Source organism: Nannobrachium achirus, assembly GCF_963921795.1.
Source record: "Nannobrachium achirus genome assembly, chromosome: 13".
NCBI lineage: Eukaryota > Metazoa > Chordata > Actinopteri > Myctophiformes > Myctophidae > Nannobrachium > Nannobrachium achirus.
The window spans coordinates 47,287,785-47,313,253 of NC_137833.1; the positions used below are offsets into that span (position 1 = coordinate 47,287,785).

Here is a 25,469-nt window from a genome sequence, read left to right on the forward strand (position 1 = left end):
TTAAATAGAATAATAGTCATGCAGGCCTTTTGTATCGCAAATTAATTGATTCACGTTCAGATTGTTAATAAGGACACGCGACCTAGTTTGTGCGCTTTGGGGAAAAAAAACGTGAAACAGAATGGATAGCCATAATAAATCAGCGTCGCTCTGACGTTGTCATGGTTACATAGTATTGTAACTTACATTCCCATGTCATGCACTCAAAAACTATATAGTATTGTATTGTAATATTCATTATCTTTTTTTAGGGGAAAAAGAGAATACCGGTAAACTAAAAACTTAGTTGTTCCACCCTCCGTAGCTTCAGTTAAGTAGTGACAGACTAGTAATAACTGATCCGTCAAGTCCAGACTTGTGCGGTAGTCATGAATGCTTTTGTTTCTCAGTATTTGCCTTGGAATTCCGCTTTTGCATAGGATATGCAGCATGCCGTGGACCTTGGTAATGCATTGGTTACGGCCACAGCTGCTCTGATGGTTGGGTAATTAGGTATGAAATGAACTAGCCTGCACATGATGATGAATTAACAACAACCATGGCATTGAAGAGCTTCATTTAGCATGGTGAAGATGAGAGGAGATAGGGGAGGAGTGTACGTTTTCTTTGCAGTGCAGTCACAGTCAGTCAATGGTGGAAAAAAGCAGCCTACTCAATTATTATCAATAGCCTACTGCTACTGCACAATAGAAATACTCTGTTACAAGGAAAAGTCCGGAATTCAAAATGTACTTGACTAAAATTAGAAAAGTAGGCAACAAAAAGTACCAAAAGTAGAAAGTATCTACTCATTATACAGAATGCCCCATTCAGGTTTTCAAATGTATAAAAAACTTGTATGTATATGGGCAGAAGTGGTTAATATGTTTAGTAATAATCAAAATGCACAAAGTAGTGGAGTAGAATTAAAAGTATTGGAAATTGGAAATACATAAGTAAAGTACAAATACCTCAAAATTGTACTTAAGTACAGTACTTGAGTAAATGTACTTTGTTACTTTCGCCACTGTTCACAGTGAGCCCCCTTCTTCTATGTACTGTAGACTAGGCTACTACTGATTCTTGAGCCTTTGGTCTGCCTAGTGTGTGAAACCATCATGTGTGGATGGTGGTTAAATAATTGATAATAACGGTGACAGACTGCAATCCTTTAACTTATGGAATATTCATGCCTGCATTATTTCATATGAATATGCATGAGGAGGAGTAGACTGACCACTGGATGTCTGGCTACCATTACTCTCTTCCTTGATGGAAGAGGTGAAGGTGCTGACACTGTTTTTTTATGAACAGCCCCTCCTGCTTGACTATAGACTCCTAGTCCTATGTGACTCATAAGTCTTAATGGAAAATGTATAAATTATTAGTGGAATAAATGGACAATGAGGTCAAATGGACTGAACATCCCAGATATGGGAAAGGAGGGTTTTAACTGAATTGAAAATAATACAGCCCTATCTTTATTCAGGCACAAATGAACTGAAGCTTTCCTATATGCACAAATCATATGGGGAACCCCCACCCTGACAAGCACTTGAAATTGTAGGACTCGAGGCATTACATTTCGTTTGACTCAGTTCCACAGATAAATATTGTGAAAATAGCCGGTCTACAACGCCTCGTGTTTGCCTCTTTCTTAAACAACATTTGAAAATTTGTTTCCAGGGGGTCCCCAGCAAAATTTCAATTATTCTTTTTATTGTGATGCATGCACTGCGCTGTGAACTTGTAGATCTATTTTTGAAAGATTTAGAATCATTCATAGATTTGTTTTTACACAAATCCTCATATTGTCGTTTGTCAGATATGGGTCTGCGGTCAAACACATATGGGGTGCTTGACATGCAATCGTTTAAGAACGAGCTGTAAGGAGCCGCTTGGTAACAGTTATATTAAGTAAGGGCTAACGTCTGGCTCAGTGGTCATTATCGAGTAATACAATCCCGACAGGCTGATATGGCACTGATGCGATAGCGGAGGTGCCACATCAGCCTGATCATTATCATTCGATAATGACCGCAGAGCCAGTCGTTATCCCGCTTATTACACGGCTACTTAATAAATAAATTAATAATTTGACCAAAAAACAAAAAAGTATTTTCTTGCTGTGAAAGTATTCCACAAGTCTTGCGGAAACAAGGAAGTGTTCAATCCATTTTCTGTTACTGCATCGTCTATTTCTCACTTCAAATATTTTTTGAAAACATCCTTGAGAGCAACGTTTAGTTGTAAATGACACTGTGTGTTTGTTTACATGTATTTCATGTTGGATACAGCTCAAAATCCACAAAGTGCAGCAGGTGTTCTGAGCCTTTGATTATGATTGCATCGGTCTGTTATAGAGCGGAGTGGTCTGTTATCAAGAAATGACACACCGTTGATTTCGGCGATTGACCAATCAGAATCAAGCATTCAACAGTTAAATGTTGTACACTCCCTGAGTTAATATTTTACTGTGTGTAGCGTACTGTTCCTGCTGTGAAGTGAAATGGAGATGGATTTCTACAACTGTACATGTTTAGGTTGAGGTAGAGCAGATTCTGATCAGTTATACTGAGGACCTGGTTGTCTGTCTCATGTCACAGTTCATGGATTAGACTCACTTGTCTGTTTTCTGAGGACCCCCCCCCCCCCTTTCCTCCTTCCTTCCTTCCTTCCTTCCTTCCCTCCCTCTCTCTCTCCATCTCTACTATAATGTGTGAGACCGAATGATGCAGTGTAACCAAAGCATTCAGTGGCTGCCAATCTGTATCTTTGAATTGGGTTAATTGGGTGTGAGGAAAAGATAATAATGCAATCACTTAATTGCTTGGGTGAAGATTGCTGCTGGCTTCATCGCTACCCACACAGATGGTTTCATTCATTCAGCAGTGCGATCAGAATCTGTGTGGATACACACTAAAATCCACAGCGTTCATTTCAGAGAGAATACCAATGTGGACCCTTATGGGTCCATTTGGTTACATTTCTCTGGGTTAAATTAACGCTGAGGATTTTGCTCTTTGTGTAGTAGCATTGTTCCAGTTGATTGGACCATAGATAACTGTGACTAATCGAAATACTGTCAGTTCAGGATGTTCAGCATGATTATTGGTTCAGCCACAAGGTGGCAGTGTCATCATCCTACATAAGGAGTCTGTCACACTCTGTGCAGTATTGTTCTCCACACTGGCTTGAGCAATTAAAATGGTGCATTTATACAGGCCCTTTCTCCAAGGCACTTTACAATGATTGTGCATTACATTTACCCATTCTCACACACATTCATACACACAGGGAGGTGGAAACCATGCAAGGCACCAACCTGCTCATCTGGAGCAATTAGGGGTTCAGTCAGTGTCTTCCTCAAGGACACTTTGACAGCAACTCTGGAGGAGGCGAGCCCTGGATTGAACTGGCCGCTCTTCCTCCTGAGCCCGTTGATCTCAACTTGCACGCGACATTGACCGTTGCAGACCGTGAGGAAGACTGTTTTTCGCTTTGCCCAAATTCAAGCACTTTATTAGGGATTTTTGGAAACTTTGGATCGTGTCTTATTCATTCTCTACCTGCCACGGAGCTCCGACGGTACATGAGATTTAACAGAATTAAAACGTGTGGGTGTACCCAGTGGTGTGTTCTACCGTGTTAGGCTATAGGCCTATACGTACAGTAGTATGATGTGCAGAGTGTATCACCACGACTGCGCGCATGTCATGCAGGGAATGATTATCGGATCCCTCCGGGAAAACCTAGAAGACTCCACTGGGTTCACCGTTGTATATTAACTTGCCTGATGTAGAGGAGAAATGACCCAACTACTAAATGTCCAGTCTGACATATGGTTATTATTAATCACAAATAGGTCTTGCAAGACACCGTTTGGAAGAAGCAAGAATATATATGGCAGCCTAAAAACCTAGCCTAAATGTTATAGTAAAAAGAAGGGGGGAAAAAATTAAGAAAAAAAGGGACGTGTCCGTGGTATAAATACTTGGCCACTTAACTTGACAAATCAAACAAACGGGACACTTTATTAGAACCCCCCAAAAGCTAGACATAACAAGCACAATTTTGCAAACAATTCCCCCTCCCAAAAACGAATAACCACCACATAAACATGGGCACATTTGTTATCTTTTTTATTGTTTGTAGTAGCATGTGTTTTAGTCTTAAAGAAGATAGGCCTATAGGCCTAAGAGACAATAAGACATAAGTTGCGTTTCCATAAGCCTTTTCGAAAATAGGAAGCGAATTGTCAGAAATTCGAAAAAGCGAATTTAGCCTGTGGTTTCCATCCACTGTTGAAATGCGATTCTTGGGAGACCTCTGCGTCTGGAAGGTGGCCGATCTGCAAGCTCACAACGCGTCGCGGATGGGAGGTGCTGTGAGCTTGTAGGTCGGCCACTTTTGGCACGCAACACGGTGTGACGACCAAGTGTTAGCCAGGATTTACTTGGTTGATGTGACGGACGAGGCTTGCACAACACATAGAGTATCACTGCACAGTGCACACAACAGCACCGTAAAATAAACATCCGATGCAAGGTACAGTAGTAGGGAACACGGCGCCAACAAGTCAGTAGCTCCCTTCAGCCAAATCGATATCATGCAAGTTCAGTGTATTTTAATTGAAACCCTATTCGCTTTGTGTTTCCATTTCCCTTTTGCGCATTTCATTTTTTCGATTAAGCCCCAAAATCCACCTAGCGCATAAATGTTTTTTGCGAAAAATGAAAGTTTATTCGAATTTGAAGTGTTTCCATAAAAAGATATATGCGCAAAAGCTTTCATGCGCAAAAAAACGGCTTTATCGAAACGCCACTATTGTCATGGACACAGTTATAATTAAGGATACTTCAGTAAATACTTCACAAAGCCCCTGTTAGTGTCTCCTCACTTCCTAGTCCAATCCAGTGGCCCTGATGCTACAACTCTACTCATTGAACGCTAATAAAGCTACAAGCCATGTGTTGTCTTAAGGCAGTTTTTAACTGCGCAGATTTGGACACGATTTGCCGTCGGAAAGCGTCTGCTGCCGACAGAGAGCCATCGGGAGCTTGTCAACAAGAGACGCTTGCCGTCGATAAAGCCGTCGGGGCCTGTTGATGAAGAACTGGACATGCTCAGTCTTGTGCCGTCTTTTGCAAGGAGTCGGTAAAATTGAGGCGGTTGATACAGTAGAGTGGACCTTTAGTTTGCTACTGGCTGCAGAACCAAGCCTAAATAAGCCAGAGAAATTTCCCAGTCGCCTATATTTTCAATTCCTATACCAATCAACTCCAAAGCAAAGCAAAGGAACACTATCTGGTTGCCAGATTCTGTGAGTGAAACAAGCGTCCAGCTCTATGAAAACAAGCCCAAAAGAAGCGACCACTTTCACCACTTGAGCTCTATTACATTAGCTATTTTCTAAAAGAATGTTGAAAGCAAGGCCAAATAAGCAACTACACTTCAAAAACAAGCCGGCAACTAGCGACTTTACAGGAAAACAAGAGAAAGGTCGCTTATAATGATCAAACCTGGCAACACTACCAGACCAGCATTGCAGGACACAGAGGTGTCACCTGAATGCAATGTTCCGCCGCCCGACTTTTAAACACCAAGTTTGCCAACTAATGCCAGCAGCCTACAACAGACTAGCAGTTTGAAGCCGTTGGAAGTAGTCTGTTTGGTGTGGAGACACCTTAATGATGGATGCGACGATTCAGGCAAAGCTTTACATCATGACCCAGCTCAGTGGCCCTGAAAGAAAGCACACAGACATTCATGTTTAGTTAGATGCAGTGTTCATTTTCACAGCAAAACTTTGATTTAGTTTTAGTTTTCATAGTCCTTTGAATTAATCATTTAGTTTTAGTCATATTTTAGTCGACAGTTAAATCTACAGTTAAAAAAAAACGTGGTTGCAGCGACAAGTTGTGAGCTTGTAGATTGCCATTTTCAGAGTGCAAAATAATATAAATATAATTCAAATTTAGTTCAAAGTAGTAAATAAATCATTTATCTGACACTGTGTCAGTGAACAGTGTCGATCTCTCACTTGTTGAAGCAGCGTATGAGCAGTCTGCCCATTCGGGACTTTGGATTCAGACACACTTCTACATTGCTCCTCTTCAGCACCACTCTGAAATACACATGTAAACACACACATTAGCTCCACTAAACACGTTCATCCCAGATTTGGCTCAAATCCCTACACACACACACACACACACACACACACACACACACACACACACACACACACACACACACACACACACCCACACACACACACACACACACACACACATACACCCGCCCGCCCAAACTGTTTACTGTACATATATTTATTTTTGATTTCTAACTGTTCATATTATGTTTTGCATAGTATTGTATATTTGTCTGTTATTAATTGTTTTAATGAATTGAGTACAAAGGAGCTGTCTTGGGTTTAAATCCTATTAGCAGACCTTGTATTGAACTGTACTTTCCTGTGCTTTTTTCTGCAAACTGCTAATAAATTATTCAATCAACCAATCAATCAATCAAATTAAGTCAAAAGGTGCAGAAGTTAGGGCTGCCACCATTATGTCATTTTACATGACGATTAATTGTCACTCAAATAATTGCAAAAATAACGATTTAATTGTTGAGTTGACTTATGTAGGATGAGTTTTTGTCGTTGACAATTACATTTCTGTTTGGCTTTTAGGCTTTGAAGTTACACATGGCAGATATGACATATAACCTAAAAAACTAAGAAACTACTGACATATTTGACAACTTTATACTTTAAAAGGACCTTGATTGTGGAAATAGCCGATCTACAAGCTCACAACGCTTGTAGATCTGCTATTTCCCTATTATTTTTAAATATGTGAAACATTTTCAACATGGAAATGAGTATGACGATTATGACAAAATAATTGCGATTATGTCAAATAATTGGGATTAGACAATTATGTCAAAATTGTGACAGGCCTATCAGAAGTATTGTGAATGTGTGTACACGTGTGAGGATGGTACTCACAAGATGGTGTTTACGTTACAGTCTGGGCCGATGGGAATCAGTCTGAATTCTTTCAGTTGTCCTCTGACTGAATGATGGGTCTCTGGACACCTACATCCCTTTAATCCCGGGATTAACGTTTCAATGCTTTTCTCTGGATCTTGACCTAGATGTCGTGATTAGAGGTCAATTCAATACAGTGCAGGAAAGGCGGGCATTACAGTAAAACAGTGGTTTTCAACCAGTGGTCTAGGGAGGGACCACCAGTGGTTGAGGGGGTCCCAAGCTAAATGATGGAGTGTTGGTAACCAAATGGACCCTAATAGATAGAGAGTGTACTATAAAGTATAGATTGAGAGTGTAAAATGAAATCAAATGGAAAAAGTCTACACAATTAGAAAATATTATAGAATTTCTTTTTGCAGGGCTGCCAAGTCTCACGCTTTGAGAGTGAGTCACACAATTTATCCTCTTGCTCACGCCACACTTGCCATTTCACACGCTCATTTACAGACATCCCACCTCTCCTGAAAGTTGCGGGGGGTATATTCTCTCTCGGTAGAACACAGTTGAACGGAGAAGTGTATTCTCGCTCGGTAAAACACTGTCGCACTGAGAATTCTCAGCGGAGTGAGTGCAGCTGCCCCTCTCCTCTCTCCCCCTCTACACAAACACACATGCTGCTGACATGCACGCAGCGGCAGAGAGAGTGGTATATCCATGACTCATCCACGCTCTGTCTGGAATATTAACTCAAACTGATCACCATACAAAAAAAGAAAAAAATAATAATAATAATAATGAAAATTGATGTCATAAGACCTTTAACGATGGCTCGTTGTTGTTGAGCCTGTAAACACTTGTCTTGAACAGGGGTCCGGGACCCCTAGGGGGTCCTCAGAGTTTCTACATTTGGGTCTCCAAATCTTTGTGTACATTAACCACTTGAACCCTAATTTCCCTATATTTTGAGGAGGGCTTTAGAAGAGGTAGAGAGAAAAGAGCAGACCTAGTCAAGTTTACCAGGTACTGAGTTTTAAATGTTTGATAAATACACTGATCACAGTGCTGTCAAACGAGTCTATGAAGCTATCTATGACATCTATGGAAAGGTTTCATCTTCTGCAACACAATTTTGATACAATATGTAATGGGGATCATCCTCTCCCTCAGCTAAGGGGTCCTTGACTTGAAAACGTCTTCTTGCCTGCAGTGCCTGCCCTGGCAAACAGCCAGTAGTCACAAATCACAATCTAAAAATAGAAATTATTGCCCAGGATATTTCATCAGCTGCTATAGTAACAACAACAACAACAACAACAACAACAAGAGCAACAACAACATCAACAATAATAAATAGTAGAATATCAATATATTATATTCTCGTCTTTCTTACCTGTGATTAATACACAGCAGAGGCTCAGCACAGCGAGCTGACAGACTGGGTGAAGCTTCATGCTGGAGTTACACATTGGCACTGACTGCGCTTCGACACTGAGCTCAGAGTGCATTCTGTTCTTCTTTATCTTGTGGTTTCCGAAAGACAAGATGCCTTGGCTTGTGGTCAACATTGCTGCCTCCCTCTGGTCGGGAGAAGTCCTCATTTTGCCTCTAGTTCTCTATACGTAGGACTGTAGCGGCAACAAATTCAAGCACTGCTTTCACAGCCCTTGGCTGGCTTTCCGTGCATGGGATTCAGGACACTTGAGTGTTATTTTTGCGTGTGGGCTCACTTGCCACTGCTGCATACATAGTCTTTCTTTCCTCTGTAAACTGCCTGCACTCCACAAGTGCAGGAAATGTTTGTTCTTTTTGTCCGCCTGGGTCTGTTTCCCCATTTTTGCCAAGTCACAGGCCATTCCACACCACAGTGTCCCATTCTTAGTCTGGTCATTTGCACTGTCTGTTTTTTCTCAGACTCCAAGGCCTGCTGGGAGAGTTGAATGCAAAGTTTGACCCTGATCTGTCTAGCTGCCACACACACACACACACACACACACACACACACACACACACACACACACACACACACACACACACACACACACACACACACACACACACACACACACACATGGACAGGAGTTAAAACATAACCTGGACCTGGCAGAGATAACTAAACACAAATCCCAGTGCCACAAGGTGGCAGTGTCATTATGTATGATCATTTTTACAAAGCCTGTTATATTATGATCATCACATGAAGCTGACCAGTATGTTATTATGTGTGCAGGTTACATTAGTTTAGGCAATTACATAAATTATTTTACCAAGATTAGCTTTTTGTTCTGTTCCACCTTTTTTTCATTTTTTAAGTATATTTAATTTAAGGACTGAACAACAGGCCTTTAATTTTCTACAGTTTGTGCTTAATGTAGTACACCAAGTACAGTCTTGTCTGCAGAAACTGAAGTTGGTTTTAAATGCCAATAAGACCAAGATCATGCTACTCTCCAGGGCTAGTAGAGCTTCTGCAAAATCTCCCTGTTTTGACTTCGCAAGGAGCAGTTATTGAACTCATCTCTAGCTATAAGCTTATCTGGGTTTTCAGATTGACCATCAGGTATCTTTTAAACTTCACATCTCAAGCCTAGTCTCAAAGCTCTATGCAAAGTCTATAGAAATACATTGTTTTTTTTCTTGTGAAATATCTTGCTGGTGACTAGTTCAGAATCAATCAATCAGAATCCGAATGATGTCTATCATTGTGCCTTAAAGCAGCACTATGTAACTCTCTCTCTCTCTCTCTCTCTCTCTCTCTCTCTCTCTCTCTCTCTCTCTCTCTCTCTCTCTCTCTCTCTCTCTCTCTCTCTCTCTCTCTCTCTCTCTCTCTCTCTCTCTCTCTCTTCTAAAGAATGTCCTCACAATTCCCATGCCTGCCCTCAGTGCCCTGAACTGTAACAAGAAGGATCTTGTTGAGTTGTTCACTTTCACTTTAGCGTAGCCTATGTTTATTTCATAACCATGCGGTCCAAGTATCAGACCATATCGCATTTCTAACAGCAAAGGAGAGACACGTTCCTACAAGCATCTCGGTGGAAGGAATACTTAATAGCAATAGAAGAATACTTTGACTTACAATTATGCCATTTACTTGTAACAAAATACAAAAGTATTAACATTGTAGGCCAGGCCTACTCATTATGCAGAATGGCCATTTCAGAATGTCATCGTGTTATTGGTTAATTATATTGGATCATTAACCACTTAAAGCCTTATTCTATACTTAAATTGCTGATCTACAAGCTCACAGTGCATTGATTTTATTGATCTATTTTCAAAAGGTTTAAAAGATTGTTGATTAATAATTGTATATAATAATAATTAGTTATTTGAAATCTTGGTACCTTGAAGTCCTGCTTAAGAAGGCTGCAATAATACTTGAGTACACTGTGGTGGAATTCAGATCAATCAATAATCATGAGAAAATGAGGACACAAGACAATTATATTAGGTGGTGGTGGTCAAGTTTAATGTAAACATGATATCATGGACAGAAGTACAATTAACACTCTGGGCAGTGGTAAAAGAGTTCTGCCAAGAAGAATGGTCAAACACTAGAGTTATACTGTGGCTTCAAGGCCTCTGGAACGAACTGTAGGCCTACCATAACAAGATAGGCTTTACCAAAACAATAGTTACTGAGGCCCACTGAAGGCCTCTCTACTCCTAACTATCAAGTATTAGTATCATCATACTGACCTAGATATTAATATAATCAATTAATACATGATCTACTCTATAACGTCATACATAATCAATCATGATAAACTCTTATCTACTGCAACACCATTGCCTTTTTTTAATCAATTTTACATGGCCATTTCCTCAAAAGATATGAGTGCAAGAATGGTCGCTGTGAACTGTTTATTGTTTATTGTGTGTGGGTGTGGGTGTGTGTGGGAGGGTGGGTGGTCAAACAGGCGTTCCTGTATGAGTATGACCATATCCAGTGGCATCCGTCCTGGTCACATGGTTTACAGGAAAACTCAGAGGTTTTATGAAAGGGAAAAAAAATCTCTTTGCTTCTTCTCAGTGCTCACCCGGTCTTCTCTGTTTCAGAGGGTTAGTGGCACAGTGTTCACATTACAGCCTGGCTGCCATGAATGCATCACAGGTGCAGGGACGTGCAGGAGAATGAGAGAGGCAGGGGCTGAAATTTCTAAAAGTGCCTTTTGGTGAAAATATTGAACATAGCAGACCTCCAAGCTCGATGACACACAAAACTAAGCATAAAAAAGGCAATACTGGAGATGTGGCGTACGGCATGGATTTCTACACAGTGAGGGCAATTCTTTCAACATAAGATGATGCATTCATGTTCAGGAGAGTTTGGACAAGGCAATTCTCTTGAATTCTGCCTTCAGGTATGGCATGGAAAGAGGGCATTCGCATTTCTTTCACCATAGTAAAAACTGCATTAATGGTCTGTTTTACAGACGGATAAAGGGGCAGGGGCTCAAGCCCCCTTTCATGTCTGTGTGCACGTGCCTGCACAGGTGTAATATGAAGTGAGCCATGATGATGAGATTACTGCCTTTGTATTTAAGAAAACAGTGCTGTATACCCGTTTGAAATGCGGGTCCTATGTTACTATTACGCCGATTGGATTTCATTCCTCAAAACAGGTTTTTGATATCTTATTCCGTTATTGAGATATCGACCTATTTGTGATTCGTTATTGAAGTCTGATACCTCTTATATCATGCATAGACTTTTTTTGTTACCGCCACGCACGCTCTGACTTGACTGGTGCGGTGATCTCTTAGATCATCAAACATGTATCCACAACTTTCCAACATCCCATCCAAGCTCACAGCGGTTGCATCTGCGACGCGACGTGAGCTTGCATGTCTGCTGTTAACCTGAAGTGTCCCGCAGATAATGCTACAGTAAAGTCTTGTGGAAACAGGTAGATGGGAAATATGGATCGCACACAGTGGAAGAGTTATTTTTCTTTTTTGCTTTATTGAATCTTAGGATGAGAAACAGATGTTTCGGCTATCCAGCCTTCTTCAGTAGGAGAAGGCTGGATAGCTGAAACGTCGTTTCTCATCCTAAGATTTTCAAGATGTTTCTTGTCACAAGGATTGCACTGTTGGGGGGGGGGGGGGGGCTGCTTCATAACACATATAATTAAAAACTTTAAAGATGCAATAAAGCAAAAAGAAAAATAACTCTTGCCACTGTGCGATACATTTCCTATACACCTTATATCACACATACTTTATGAGCTGCTTGCACCCAACTGTGTTTTACTTGGGTAATCTATATGTCACTGGTTGTCAACGCGTTGTCAACGTGTTAAATGAACACTGGGGATTTGACAGTGCTGATGGTCCCAGAGATGGCAAATTGCATCGAATAAATAAATGGAGAGCCGATCTACTGCACAAGCTCACAACGTGTCGGATCACGACACATTGTTAGCTTGCAGAAGAGGAACGTTACATAGCACAGCTTTAATTCAAGTCGTTTTGTAATATAGTATATATGTTTTACTTCTGAAATTCTTTTGACTGTTTAAGTTCTAAATGTTTTTATTTTCTCTTAAAATAAGTATAATTATAGGATGGCTCCATAACCCCCCAAAAATAAAAGTCCCAATGTAAAACTGTACTGAGCTGTATATACCGTACCGTTGACTCTCCAAAAGCCTTTAATTTTCAACTTAGCTGAAACATGTTGGTCTTCACTTTGGGGACAGTGTTTACTTTATAGCTGCTCAGTGACTCATGTCCTGTTGTGGATTAATTAAAGCTCAGGCTCTGCTGAGTGTAACCCCTCATGTCCTTTACTTTCTCTTTCTCATCGTTCATACCTGGAAGAAATGGCCGTTTACTAAAGTAAATAACCACAAAAAGTTGAGCTGTTATTTTGATACATTTATTACAAAAGTGCAATATACAAAAACATATTTTGATGATAGAAAATATATTAAAAACCCCCCAAAAAATGCATTTACTGTACCTACCCAAACTGTATAGTTCTGACTTCATAACATACTGACCATGTAAGCGGTGTTTAAATGCTAAAAGGCTTCTCAACGATACATATAAAACCAAGAACCAGCTTTGTTTTACTGTAGCAAATTTCCCAGACGTAGAAAAATGAAAAGCTACTGCCACCAGCCTGCAGTTCGAGCAGGAAAGAGAAAATGTTTAACAAACAGTCCCCTGTCTTATCTTCGTTGGGTCAGATTCTAGGCAGGACACTTCCTCTCCGTATGGAATTGTTGTTCTGGCTGTTTGCCTAAGAAGAGGAGGTCGGGGTCGGGGACGTTGCCCTCCTTCTGTGACCCCCATTCCTATGTCGTGGCCTCTTCTGATGATGCTGCCGGTTTTTCCTCCTCCGCCTCAAGCAAAGCTTTACGTTACGACCCAACTTGTTGGCCCTGAAAGATAGGACACAAACATATTAGTGTTTAGCTTAGTGCCTGACTTACTTGGATGTAAAGGTGAAACTCATTAGCTTGGTTCTCTTTGTTGGTCAGAGATTCATAACAAACATGAATCTGTTGTGCATGGTTTACTGTATATGATGTACAACATTGCACTTAAATTAATACAGTGTCACACTGTATTAATAATGCAACAAAATGCCAGTGGTAGCATAAGTTTGCTTTGACAAGTGTACAAATACAACCAGACGGACACACAAGGGTCCACTTGGTACCATTTATTCAATTTAAATTAAGGATTTTACTGTGTACTGTATAATTGATTTTTGAATCTTCATGCTTTTGTACATCATATACAGTAAACCATGGTCGGTGGGTTAGGACCCTGAACTGGGTCACAAAGTGGTCTGAGACAGCTGTGACTTGCAAATCAAATTGTTTGAATCCTGATGCAAGACAAGTTGAAATTGCAAATATTAAAAGCTTTAGTTTTCAAGGTCCGAACAGAGATAGTTAAAATTCTAATTTAGTCAATCACAAGCACCAAATCATTTCTCTGACGCTGTCAGTGTGCGATCTGGTTTATTAACCAGGCTATCTCTCACCTGTTCCAGCAGCGTACGAGCATCTTGCCAACTTGTGACTGTGGATTCAGGCACACTTGTTCATTGTTCCTCTTCACCACTCTGAAATACACATGTAAACACACCCATTAAGTTAGAGAAGTGTGTGTGTGTGTGTGTGTGTGTGTTGACATAGAATTCCTACTTAATTTATTGACTCCAGTCTAAGAGTCTATAGCGGAATTGAAACTCTCAAAAGATCAGCAAACCTTGACTCGGATACGATGTTAAAAGATAATAGAGTGCATGCATAAAGTGAATGGCAAATTGAGTGGCAAAGTGAGTTTTGCGTTGTTTAACATTGTTTAATGCAATCAGATAGGAATTTTCTGTTTGGATGTATATGGGCTGTCAAGGCCAGAAAGTAGTTTTTTGCCACTCAGTAGGTGTTCCTGCATAACTTCTGAGTATGATGATGACGTCACGTGCATACCCTCTATAGAAAACCTTTATTTGCAGCGCTGTAACAGTCACACACATGTACATACGTCCTACACCAAAGACGGACTAACTTCCTCTTCTTGACTCTGCTTATAATTGGCTAAAACATTTGATATCCTCTACTAAGCTGTGTGAATCATAAAAAAAACGCCCACTCTTCTGCTGGCAGTTGTGTGATCTTCAACCTGTAGCTGCTCCCTAAATGTAACCTTATCTAACTGTTGTTCACGTCCAAGTTCTCAGCATTCAAACTCTATCTAGCAAGTAGCAACGCAAGGTATTCACTATTATGCAATATAACATAATAATATAATTGCACCTCATAGTGTGTGTGTGTGTGTGTGTGTGTGTGTGTGTGTGTGTGTGTGTGTGTGTGTGTGTGTGTGTGTGTGTGTGTGTGTGTGTGTGTGTGTGTGTGTGTGTGTGTGTGTGCGTGCGTGCGCGTCAGGATGTGCTACTCACATGACAGTGGTTCTGTCACAGTTGGTGCCGCTGGGAATTACTTTCAGATCTGTCAGTTGTCCTCTGACGGAGTTCTGGGTCTCTGGACACATACACCTTAATCCTGGGACAAACGTGCTGCTTGTCTCTGGAACTAGACGTGGATAACAAGGTTAGGAGGTTAAATCAAAGGATCACGAGGTTAATGGTTAAATCGATAAAGTTCAATAAGAGCAAAAACAAGAGATCTGCTGTTATATATCTGCTGCTAAGTGTTGTTTTTTCAATTTGCACAAGAATGCGATATGAAAATGTATTTTCTTATCTTGTCTGACTTTGTTTCTTTCCCAATCTCTATTCTTCGGACTATTTTTGAAGTAATTGAGTTGTCTGTGCAACCTACATTTGTTAACAGTCACATTTCAGCAAACAGGATTGATGGATGGATTGATATGAAGGTTGTTAGATAGATAGATGGGTAGATAGATCGATAGATAGAGTACTATAGGTAGATAGCCTACTGTAGGCAGTGGTGTAAAGTAACTAAGTACATTTACTTAAGTAATGTACTCAAGTACAATTTTGAGGTATTTGTACTTTGCTTGAGTATTTCCAATTTCCAATACTTTTGCTTCTAATCCACTACATCGAATCCAAATATTGTACTTTTACTCCACTACAATTTGAAAACGTGAGTTGATAGTTACTTTGCAGATATACTGTAAATTATAATATCATAAAACATACCGGTACATAAACCACTTTAGCCCTTTTTTATACCGATCTAAAATAGCCGATCTAAAAATGTAAAGATTCAAAAAGAACTTGTAGATCTGCTATTTCCAAGCATTTTGTACTTTTACTTTAAATACATTTTGATGCCAACAATTTCATTCTTTTTACTCAAGTACATTTTAAAATCCAGACTTTTACTTGTAAGGGTGCCCACACACCAAAATACCTAGAGTGGAATCCGCCAATGCATTTCAATGAGAATGGAGCGTTTTTTGCAGAAATCCTCTACTGGCAAAAAATGCTCCATTCTCATTGAAATGCATTGGCGGATTCCACTCTAGGTATTTTGGTGTGAGGGCACCCTAAAGGCTCTAACAGAGTCCAGGGTGAAGAGCTATTCACTTCACCGTGTTGTAGTTTCCTAGCTATCACCTAGGCTTTGTTATGTATGTTTAGGTGATAGCTAGAAAACTACACCGCGGTGAAGTGAATAGCTCTTCACCCTGGACTCTGATAGAGGCTTTACAGAGTATTTCTACACTGCAGTATTCATACTCTTACTTTAGTAAAATATTTGTACTTTTTCCACCACTGGTAGATGCTGTAGCGTAGGTAAATGGATAGATGTCTTAGTTCTTACCTGTGATGTAGACCCAGCAGAGGCTCAGAGCAAGGAGCTTACAGACTGAGTGAAGTTGAAGCTTCATGTTGGCGCTGTGCTGCAAGCCATGTGTGTGTGGCGAGTTTATATAGATACTGTGTAGACTCATGCTCCGCCCACACACCCTCCCACACAGTCACTCTGGAGATTCCAAAGTAAACCATGCAGGAAAATCCCTCACTTTCTCACTCTCTCTCTCCCTCGCTGTGGGGGGGAAAAAAAGAAAACCTTAAGTATCAGTATCCGGCTACAAGGACCCCGACTCGACTGTCAAGGACAGAGATTCCTTCAGATTTGTCATAATCGAAGGACACAGTGGTTATATTAATATGTTTTTTCCCACGTCTGTTTTCAAGGCGGTTTCCTTTTCTCTGTGCAGAATTAATGTCAATCTAAAAATAAATGAGGAAACAATACAGCACAAGGCCGAACTTTTATAGCTGTGACATAAATGAGATAACATCATGCATTATCAGTTATTGACCACAGTAGTCTTCCTTATAGTCTTTGTGCCCGCAGTGCTATTCATTCCAGACGTTGCCAGGCGTTGCCCTGACATGCAAGCCTTTGTTAGTCAACCTGGCTCTGAATCAATAAGGACATGTGATTTATTTGAAACCTCAACAGGAGCCACCATGGCTTTAACAACCTTCTTTTAAATGACTGTAAAAGCATTACCAACCGTGCAAAGGCCATGGAAACCCAAGCGATTTATATTCAGATATTAGCTGAAATGATGTTATTTGATATCTGTTAATATGCTTTTTTTCTCCTTTCTCACTGTGCTGCAGCTATGTTCTGGACAGAATGGGTGATAGTCAGACCTACGTGAAGCTTAATGAAGAAAAACACATCCCAAAGTAAGCCCTCATGTATATTCTTTCATTATAGCCTGCACTTAAGTGTAATTATACATACCTAAACATACAGCTGTATTGCTCACATAATTTTTGGCAAATAACACCATTGTCCTTAACTGTAATATACCAGTAAGACGCCTAAGGGCGATAAGCGAGGTCATGCCATGTCTTGGCCATCTGGCCAGTAGACCAGTTACCCATATATGGAGACCCCTGGTACCCATATATGGAGATTCATGTACTATATATGGAGATATGCTGTGAGACCCCAAACATGCTTACTCAGTTATTCGTTATGTGAAAGTCCTATGACGTCTATGACATCTGACATCATACATACAATCCTACATACAGACCTTTCATGCCCATAGGCCTATATGGAGATCCCTGTCTGTAAAATTAAAAACATGAACAACCCACATAATGAATCCTTTGGTGGTGATGTGTTCACATTCAGGTCTGACATCTTGTCACTGCTGAGAACCTACAACTGTTACCATGAAGGGAAGAACTTCCAGCTGAGAACGCGGGAGGTAAGATGTGGTTATCACCTGCCGGGAGGAAGCCACAGTTTATGGGAGAACGTAGATTTGTAAACTGTATCATTTTGTCAGAAGCAGGTTTTGTTAACCACTTAAAAAACTAAGCGGGGGGAGTTGAATGCTCCACGTTTTTATTTGCGACAAACAGCAGATGCAATGTTTCGACCCTTTCGGTCTTTGTCAAGTGTACTTTCACCAGGGCTTGAGACTAAGTGAATCCTGACATCCCGAGGACGTATAAATATGTATTTGGGACACAAATTAATCTCCCCTGGGACACAGACGGGACGCAGAGGATTTTTTGAGCCAACTGCGCATATCAATGTCACTGCGCAAACGGTGTGCAAACTCACAGCATGAGACACGCAGAAAATAAATATGACGTAAACAGAATGTTTGAAAAGTTACCACAGGCAGTGCTGATCATCCTTTTCAGGTAGAACTTAGTTGCTAACATGCTGCGCTATTCGAAGAGGTTACTTCACAAGTTGCACAGCAGAAAGAGTGGGGGAGAACAGCTGTCAATCTGGGTTACAACAAGTGGAAAAGAGCCAAGCTGTGGCTGAGAGATAAATCTTTTTTTTTATGTCACCGCACCAAGCACAGACATATATAGCAGTTGTTTGAATATAGGACACATTGTTATTAGATGAATCGTTAACTTTTGGTATCTCTATAAACATATATATTCCCAAATACAAGCCGTTATGTTCGTCTTCAACACAGCCAGCCATGCCTGCTGGCATTCATTTCAGAGTTCCTGTGATGTGGTGGCTTAATTTCTCCAATAGTGGTCTTTTTTTTAACTCTCAATAACAACAGGTCTGCTCGTCGCAAATAAATAACTCCATCTTGGCTTGCGAGGAATCCGCTGACAAACTAAAGGGCCCCTGGCCCAGCATGACATTCTACAGTACCAGACCAAACTGTAGTTATCTGCACAGTCTTATGGAATTAATAGATATTGACACCTTGATCTGTTTCCTTCCCCTCTCTACTATGAGAGGGTGCTGATGACAAAAAGAAATGACTAAGATGCAGAAGTGGTCAACTTTATCAGCCTGGCATTTCATAATTTTACAGGCAACAATGCCACTTGATGTGGGAAAGTTCACTTTCTACAAAGTTCAGTTCACACATTTTTAAATGAACTAGTTCCGTTCAAATAGTTCATCATTCAAAATGTTGAAACAGAAACCAGTTAAACCAGAACGGTCTGTTAAGCCACACATGCCACACATAAAGTTGTTTTATTGTAATCCCTTCTTATCTTATGTTTTTTTGTCTTAGTTTAGTCTTAGTTTATGCTACAGTATGTTCATCATATTTTGTCATTATTGATCGACAGTTCTTTTTTTTTATTCAATTGGGAACCACAATGAGTCAATGCCTGAAATGTCCGTGCTATGTCAATCTAGCTAGCCATCGTCAAAGAAAAGGCCCTGGAGCTCAGTTATAACTGGAGACTGTTTTTGAGAGACCGGTGCTATGTAAACAAACTAGTTTTGACTTGCTATTAGGCACAGGCATCTTCATTATTCCCCTTCACAGGCATGGAGCCTTCTGCTTGTTCATTAACAAGACGAGTGCAGGTCAAAGACAAAAATCCCCGATCTCATTCCAGTTGAGTGAGCATGGGAACATTTGGACGTGTAGGATCCAGACATACACACTATGCGCCTGGCAAAGTGGGACCATATGTAGCTGTTGTGGTAGAGATGATGATGTTGGACAACCGTATGCAGGAGTGATTTGTTTCATAGTTATTCACTGGCTTTTATGGTTTGGAGTTCCCCCCCGTTTAGGAATCTAAACTGAGGTTGAGGGTCCTGTGTGTACGTGTGTGTGTGTGTGTGTGTGTGTGTGTGTGTGTGTGTGTGTGTGTGTGTGTGTGTGTGTGTGTGTGTGTGTGTGTGTGTGTGTGTGTAACTGACTGTGTCTCCTCTTCCATATGACTAAACTACTATATTCTCTCATTGACCCTGGGACTTTTCCAGGAAATTTCCAGGACAGATTTCTGTGAGCAGGACAAGACTTTGACACACACACACACACACACACACGCACACGCACACACACACACACACACACACACACACACACACACACACTCGAGTGAAACCAAAGAGTGACCCAGAACAATGACCTCATGTGGCACAATACGTGAGTTGTTCTCAAGTTACCTTTTCAGGCCGTGACCCCCAAAATAATAATATTTTAATTGGGGACCCCCCCACCCTGAGGACCACTAAGAGTTGAGGCATTACATTTTGTATAACACTGTTCTATTGTGAAAATAGCTGATCTACATGCTCACAACGCCTTGCGTTGTGAGCATGTAGATCGGCTATTTTCACAATTTCTGCTTCAAATATTTGACAATATTTGTCATTTTAGAGGTATTATAAAGTCCTTAAATTGTCACTTTAGAAATGTGCATGTACCCTAAACCAGGGGTGCCCACACCTTTTTGACTGGAGAGCTACTTTTCAAATGACCAGCTCAATATGATCTACCCACCCCAAAAAAATTTACCTGGGGGGGCTTTGGAATAGTAGCGGCACTGGCGTTAAGACAAACACACTTGAAATGGGAAATGGAAGTGATACATACACGCTTGAAATGGGAAATGGAAGTGATACAAACAAACTTGAAATGGGAAATGGAAGTGATACAAACGCACTTGAAATGGGAAATGGAAGTGATAGGTTTTTGGGTTCTTTGTAATGCTACTGACTTGAAACCAAAGCATTGCATTGGGGGGTTTGCCTACTTTAGAAGCAGTGTAGAAGCAGTGAAGGGAGCTGACAGGCAAGTCAAGTCACCTTAATTCAAGTGACAGATGCCAAAATGAGGGGTTTTGTGTTTTTTGTTTATAATTATTTCCCTTTATATTAGGGGCATGTTATATGGTCTACCTGCACAGCCTTTGTGATCTACTGGTAGATCACAATCTACCTTTTGGGCACCCCTGCCTTAAACCTTATGTTGGTTTGTTTACTGTTGAGAGAGAAAACAATGTTGCACATTAAGTTAATCATCTGGGGAACCCCCAAAATAATTTGAGGACCCCCCTGGGGGTCCCGACCCACAGGTTGATAACCACTGCAATACGTTTAAGGAACCTAACAGATCAGTGTTTCCCAAACTGAGGTCCAGGTCTAAGAGTAGAGAGGGGGCTCTTGTCTGTTTGGAGGTAGTCCAAACTTTTTGGTCATTATATTGTCAAAAGTAGTCAAAAGAAATGGTCTACATACGTTTAAAAAAAAGAAAAAAAGAAAGAAATTACAGTAGCAGATCTACAAGCTCACACCGTGCCATACGAGACGTCTACAGCGCTTAACTGGATAAAAGGGTGGGAGGCACTGGTTATGGGTACAATTTAAAGATATCTTTTACTCTGATGTTAGGTTAAAATGACCCTCACACTGTCTGCACTTGCACAATAGGAACACTTTTATTATTTAAGCCCTGTATAGCTTCATTAATAAAAGCGTTCCTTTGGTGCAAGTTCTGACGGTGTGTGGGGCAGTTTATTATATACGTTGATCCCTGCCTACACACCTCTGAGACTTTGTTTCCTGAGATTAAAAGAGTTTAAAATATGTCTGCACATACAGTATGTACAGTAGCCTGCTTATGTCCACTGTCTGAGTAGAGTGGCTTTGACAACATTGTTATGTGATTTGGGATGTTAACAACAGAACAGAACACATCTGTTCGTTTAACACCGTTCCGGATGAACTTGTGGTTTTGTAAATCATTTGTATGTCTTAACAGCTTGGCATACTGACATTATTGGAATTGTCCATCTAACCTCATAAACAAACCAGATCATGATGGAGTGGATTGCTGGCACTTGAGTCACCAGACACTGGTTATGAGCGAGAGACCAAATACTGTATTACTCAACAGGGACACTCATGGTTGAATGTCATCATAATACACAAGGCTGGGTGAATCTTTTAACCACTTTCATCCTGGCGTTCCTCTATTGGGCATGTTCATTATAAGAAATCACATTTTCCCTTAAAAAAAATAGATCTGCAAGCTCACAACTTGTCCCTTTTGTGACACTTTTTGAGCTTGTAGATCGTCTATTTTCGAATAGCTCTAGTATAGGGCCCCCTGCCTTGGCCCCGTCCTTTTCCCCTGCACCAAATCTCTTCGCTGGAAATAGCCAATCTACAAGCAAAAAGGTGTTTTCTATTATGAAAAGCTTTGAACCAGTATGCAACGGTTCAAGTTATTAAGTGGTAATCTGTACATCAAAGAATAACAGGCTAATGAATGTATGCGGTTTGAAACCTGGTGGGTAAAACGTGCAAATCTGTGTGACTGTCTGCTTCTAGGTTATGTTTATTTTAGTATAGTAGTCAAACAGGTTCTGAGTGAAAGTGGAAGAAGCCAGGGTAGTTATTGTAGACACTAGACAGGCCACAAACATGTACTTATGCTCTACAGGTTATCATGAGTCACACTATGAGGATGCTTGGTGTTGTGTTTGACTTCACAATAAGCTAATAAAACATTTGACAGGAGATAGTTTTTTTCCCACAGTAAGCTACATGCCATGAATGTACAGGTAAAGCTCAATAGCCTGCGGCTGTATTATTATTAGAGAGCTCTTAGTACTAGGATCATAGAAACATAAACATCATAAAGCATGACAAAAAGAGTTGCACTTCATTTCAGTGCACTCAAACATAATGTTTCCTCTCTGAGTTATATTGGCATCGAACATGTTCAGCTCCCACCACGTGGTTGTGACATTAATGCCCTTCTCCTGAAACGTGAACTATTCTGGATACATGCTCTAAATACCATGTCACCAAAGGGCCTTAATGAAGAAATGGACTTTCGGACCCTTTTTTATATTTACAGCTCCAGGTTATGTTTGTGGTCTCCTGAGATTGGTGCTCCTCTTGTTTCTCACTTTAGTCTGAGGAAGAGCTTTGTGCTGGAAACGTCACACAGTTTGTTTGGTGCAATAAAAGCACTTATCGTATTGTGTGTTTCTCTTTATTATTGGAGGGCGGCAGTGGCTCAGGAGGTAGGGTACGTGGCTGTCTTGGAATCGGAAGGTTTCTGGTTGTATCCCCGGGCTGTGTGTCAAAGTGTTGAGCAAGACACTGGACGCCTCACTGCTCCCGATTAGCAGTTTGGCGCCTTTCATGGTTTCTGTCGGTGTGAATGGGTGAATGTGAAATGCACTGTAAAGCGCCGTTGAGAAAGGTGCTATATTGTACAACAAATGCATTCCATTTTCCATTTACCACTATAACACTTGTGATGTTGACATGCCGATTGACATTGACATTGACATTGACATGAGTATTGTTATATTGATTGCTAATGTTTAATTATACATGTAAAGTTGCATTTCAATCTAATCCTATGTTGCTGTGGGCTGTGTGTATAGACGGGTTTCTTGTTTACAAACATTGAGACTAAATGCACAGCTGACTGTATCATGTAATCAATTCCGTCCAATCCCCAAACCTGTTGTTTTGGGGAGCGCTGGTTTCATTGGCTAATTTTGGTACGGACCCTGCGCACGCATCTAGTTTTATCAGTGTAACGTGGACCAGAAACCCGTCTATGCTGTGAGTACTGCCTGTGGTAGGTCTGTCAGTTTAACAACCCTAACCTACTCTATAAATAACCATGTGTGCAACAGCAACTCCCTCTAGTGTTTTAGAAATATATCGTTTATTTGAGCCATTATACTGTCACACCTCTGGCTGTCAGCAGAGGGCACAGAAGTACTTTGTCTTCAGCTGAAAGTCACTGGGCAGTGGGCAGGTAAATCACCAGCAGGGGTTGTCGATGTCATCTCAAAATATTTTGTTCCAGGGACCCCCCAGAAGCAACATTTGAGTTAAAAAAATACATATATTCAAAGATTTGCACACATTTTCATGACTTTTCAAAAATAGCAGATCTTGCAGCGCGGCACTCTGTGCTGCACTGTGAGCTTGTATACCTGTTATTTTTCAACAGCTAAAGTATAAAATAATTCCAGGCCCCTCCACCTTGGGCCCTAGTAACTCAGTCCCCCCCCCTTGTGACGCCCCTGATCACCAGTAATTGCTACAATGTAAACATGCTGGTAAAAGTACAGCTGATTTGTTTTGGATTTTCTTTATTATTATTATTATTATTATACTGGTTTTCTTTTTGTAGTTTGTAGCAGTAGGTTACCCTAGTCTTGGAGGATTCGCCTTGATACATGGGCTGCAGAGGTGCTGCCACTGTGATTTCTTTTATTTAGATATGGGTAACCTCCGGCACCATCTTTTCCTCCAGTTACCAGATTCTGTGCTGGGCTGACTTCCTGCCCAGAGATATAATGCTTTCTTCCCAGAAGTTCTTCTTGCCCCCCTAGTGGCAAAAAAAAATAATAATAATAACTTCTGGGGACTCAGATTACCCAAAATGCAATTGTCCAAGAATCACTACAAAGCAAACAAACACAAACGCATTTACATTTTTATGTTTTATTATAAATTGTAGAAAAGTCAACATAGAATAGAATTTGAGAATGTAAACATGATGACCTGAGTCTTTAGTGCGTAGAAATAAATATATCGTAAGCTTTCCGAGAGGCTTGCTACATCGTTCTGTTTTTCTGTCGCAGGATAGAATTCCACCATTCAGTATTGTGTCGGGCTTCTTGGGGGGTCCCCAGGGGGTCCCCAGGTAAAGGATCAAATAGATAGACCCTTACAGGTCTGTAACTCATGGAACCTCATGTTAAATGGGTGTCCGTGGTGTAATGCATCCAACTGGGGTAAAAGATATTGAGAGTCATTGACAAGAGTATAGTAGACTCTTGTGATCTTTTGGGTTACGGTACCAAACGATTGCCTTCACAGCTTCGGCCTACATTTCCCATCATGCACCTGGTCATTCACCTCGTCCTTCAAGTCCTAATCTGTGACTGTCCAAACAGCCAGTCCAGGGGGTCTCTTTCTCTGCCCCCCGTCAGTGAGAACTCCTCGTGAGTGTTCAGGTTCAGGGAGGAGGCGAGCCTGGGAGTCCTTAGCGTGCGGGGGGAGCCGCGGGGCATCGAGGCCGAGGGCGAGAGCTTCATTTGGGCCTTGGAAAAAAGACACGGCCTCTGGGTCCTCTGGAGCCTGACGGGGCCGTAGCTGGCGGCCTCGGTGGTTCGGGCGAGTGCCTGGATGCTGGTCATGTAGTCCTCAAGGGTCTGGGGGGTTTGGGGGGTCTGCAGGGACTGTGAGGCGGAGGGCAGGGCAGGGACCACATTTGAAACGCAGTCCTCCAGGGTTTCTTTGATGGTGGGGAGGAGAGCCAGGGACAGGAGCAACTGTCTGCGCTTCATTCTGCAAAGAGAGAGGAGAGAGGCAGGACGGTTGAGTTGGGTTGTTGTTGTTGTTGTTGTTGTCACAATGGAAGTCATCTTATATAAGAACAACTGAACCCTTCAGTTCAAGTAAGCCAGTGAATTTCCTTCCCCCATGTGGATATAAGTAAAGGTGTAACTGTCTGTAAATTAAGCTTTAAGTGTTGGCTTATACCAGTGTTTCTCAAACATTTTCATTTCTGGGTCTCCTCTTAACTCTGACTGTGTACAAATGGAACCAAATAGGGTCCATTTGGTTCCATTTGTTCACTGTCAGAGTTACAGATATGTGTTGATTCCAGGGACTCTGTGGGTACCTTTTTTTTGGTACCCACAGAGTCCCTGGAATCCACTTTGAGAAACACTGGCTTATACCATTAAAATTACAATAACAGAAAAGAACAGTACAACCTTTTCAGTTGTG

At 41.0% G+C, this 25,469-nt stretch overlaps 3 protein-coding genes across 3 annotated transcripts in view; 1 reads left to right on the forward strand and 2 right to left on the reverse strand.

Moving 5' to 3' along the window:
- The window catches only part of rassf4a (Ras association domain family member 4a), a 42,917-nt gene that overhangs the window by 100 nt on the left and 17,348 nt on the right, over nt 1-25,469 (forward strand). Inside the window, exons 2-3 of the mRNA XM_080739766.1 lie at nt 17,066-17,134; nt 17,592-17,667. Coding sequence (XP_080595892.1) covers nt 17,082-17,134; nt 17,592-17,667 — 129 coding nt within the window. The 5' untranslated portion in view covers nt 17,066-17,081. The remainder of the gene's footprint in view (nt 1-17,065; nt 17,135-17,591; nt 17,668-25,469) is intronic.
- LOC308296481 (interleukin-8-like) lies at nt 4,105-8,694 on the reverse strand. The gene is made up of 4 exons (XM_080739768.1): nt 8,370-8,694; nt 6,995-7,139; nt 6,023-6,106; nt 4,105-5,724 (listed from the first exon to the last, which is right to left on the reverse strand). Exons 1-4 carry the CDS (start codon nt 8,575-8,577, stop codon nt 5,667-5,669), a joined length of 495 nt encoding a protein of 164 aa, XP_080595894.1. The 5' UTR covers nt 8,578-8,694; the 3' UTR covers nt 4,105-5,666.
- Nucleotides 12,855-16,320, reverse strand: LOC308297385 (C-X-C motif chemokine 10-like; the record flags this gene model as incomplete). The annotated part of the gene is made up of 4 exons (XM_080740796.1): nt 12,855-13,367; nt 13,979-14,059; nt 14,900-15,032; nt 16,254-16,320. The coding sequence occupies 4 exons, from the start codon at nt 16,318-16,320 to the stop codon at nt 13,226-13,228; spliced, it is 423 nt and encodes a 140-aa protein (XP_080596922.1). The 3' UTR covers nt 12,855-13,225.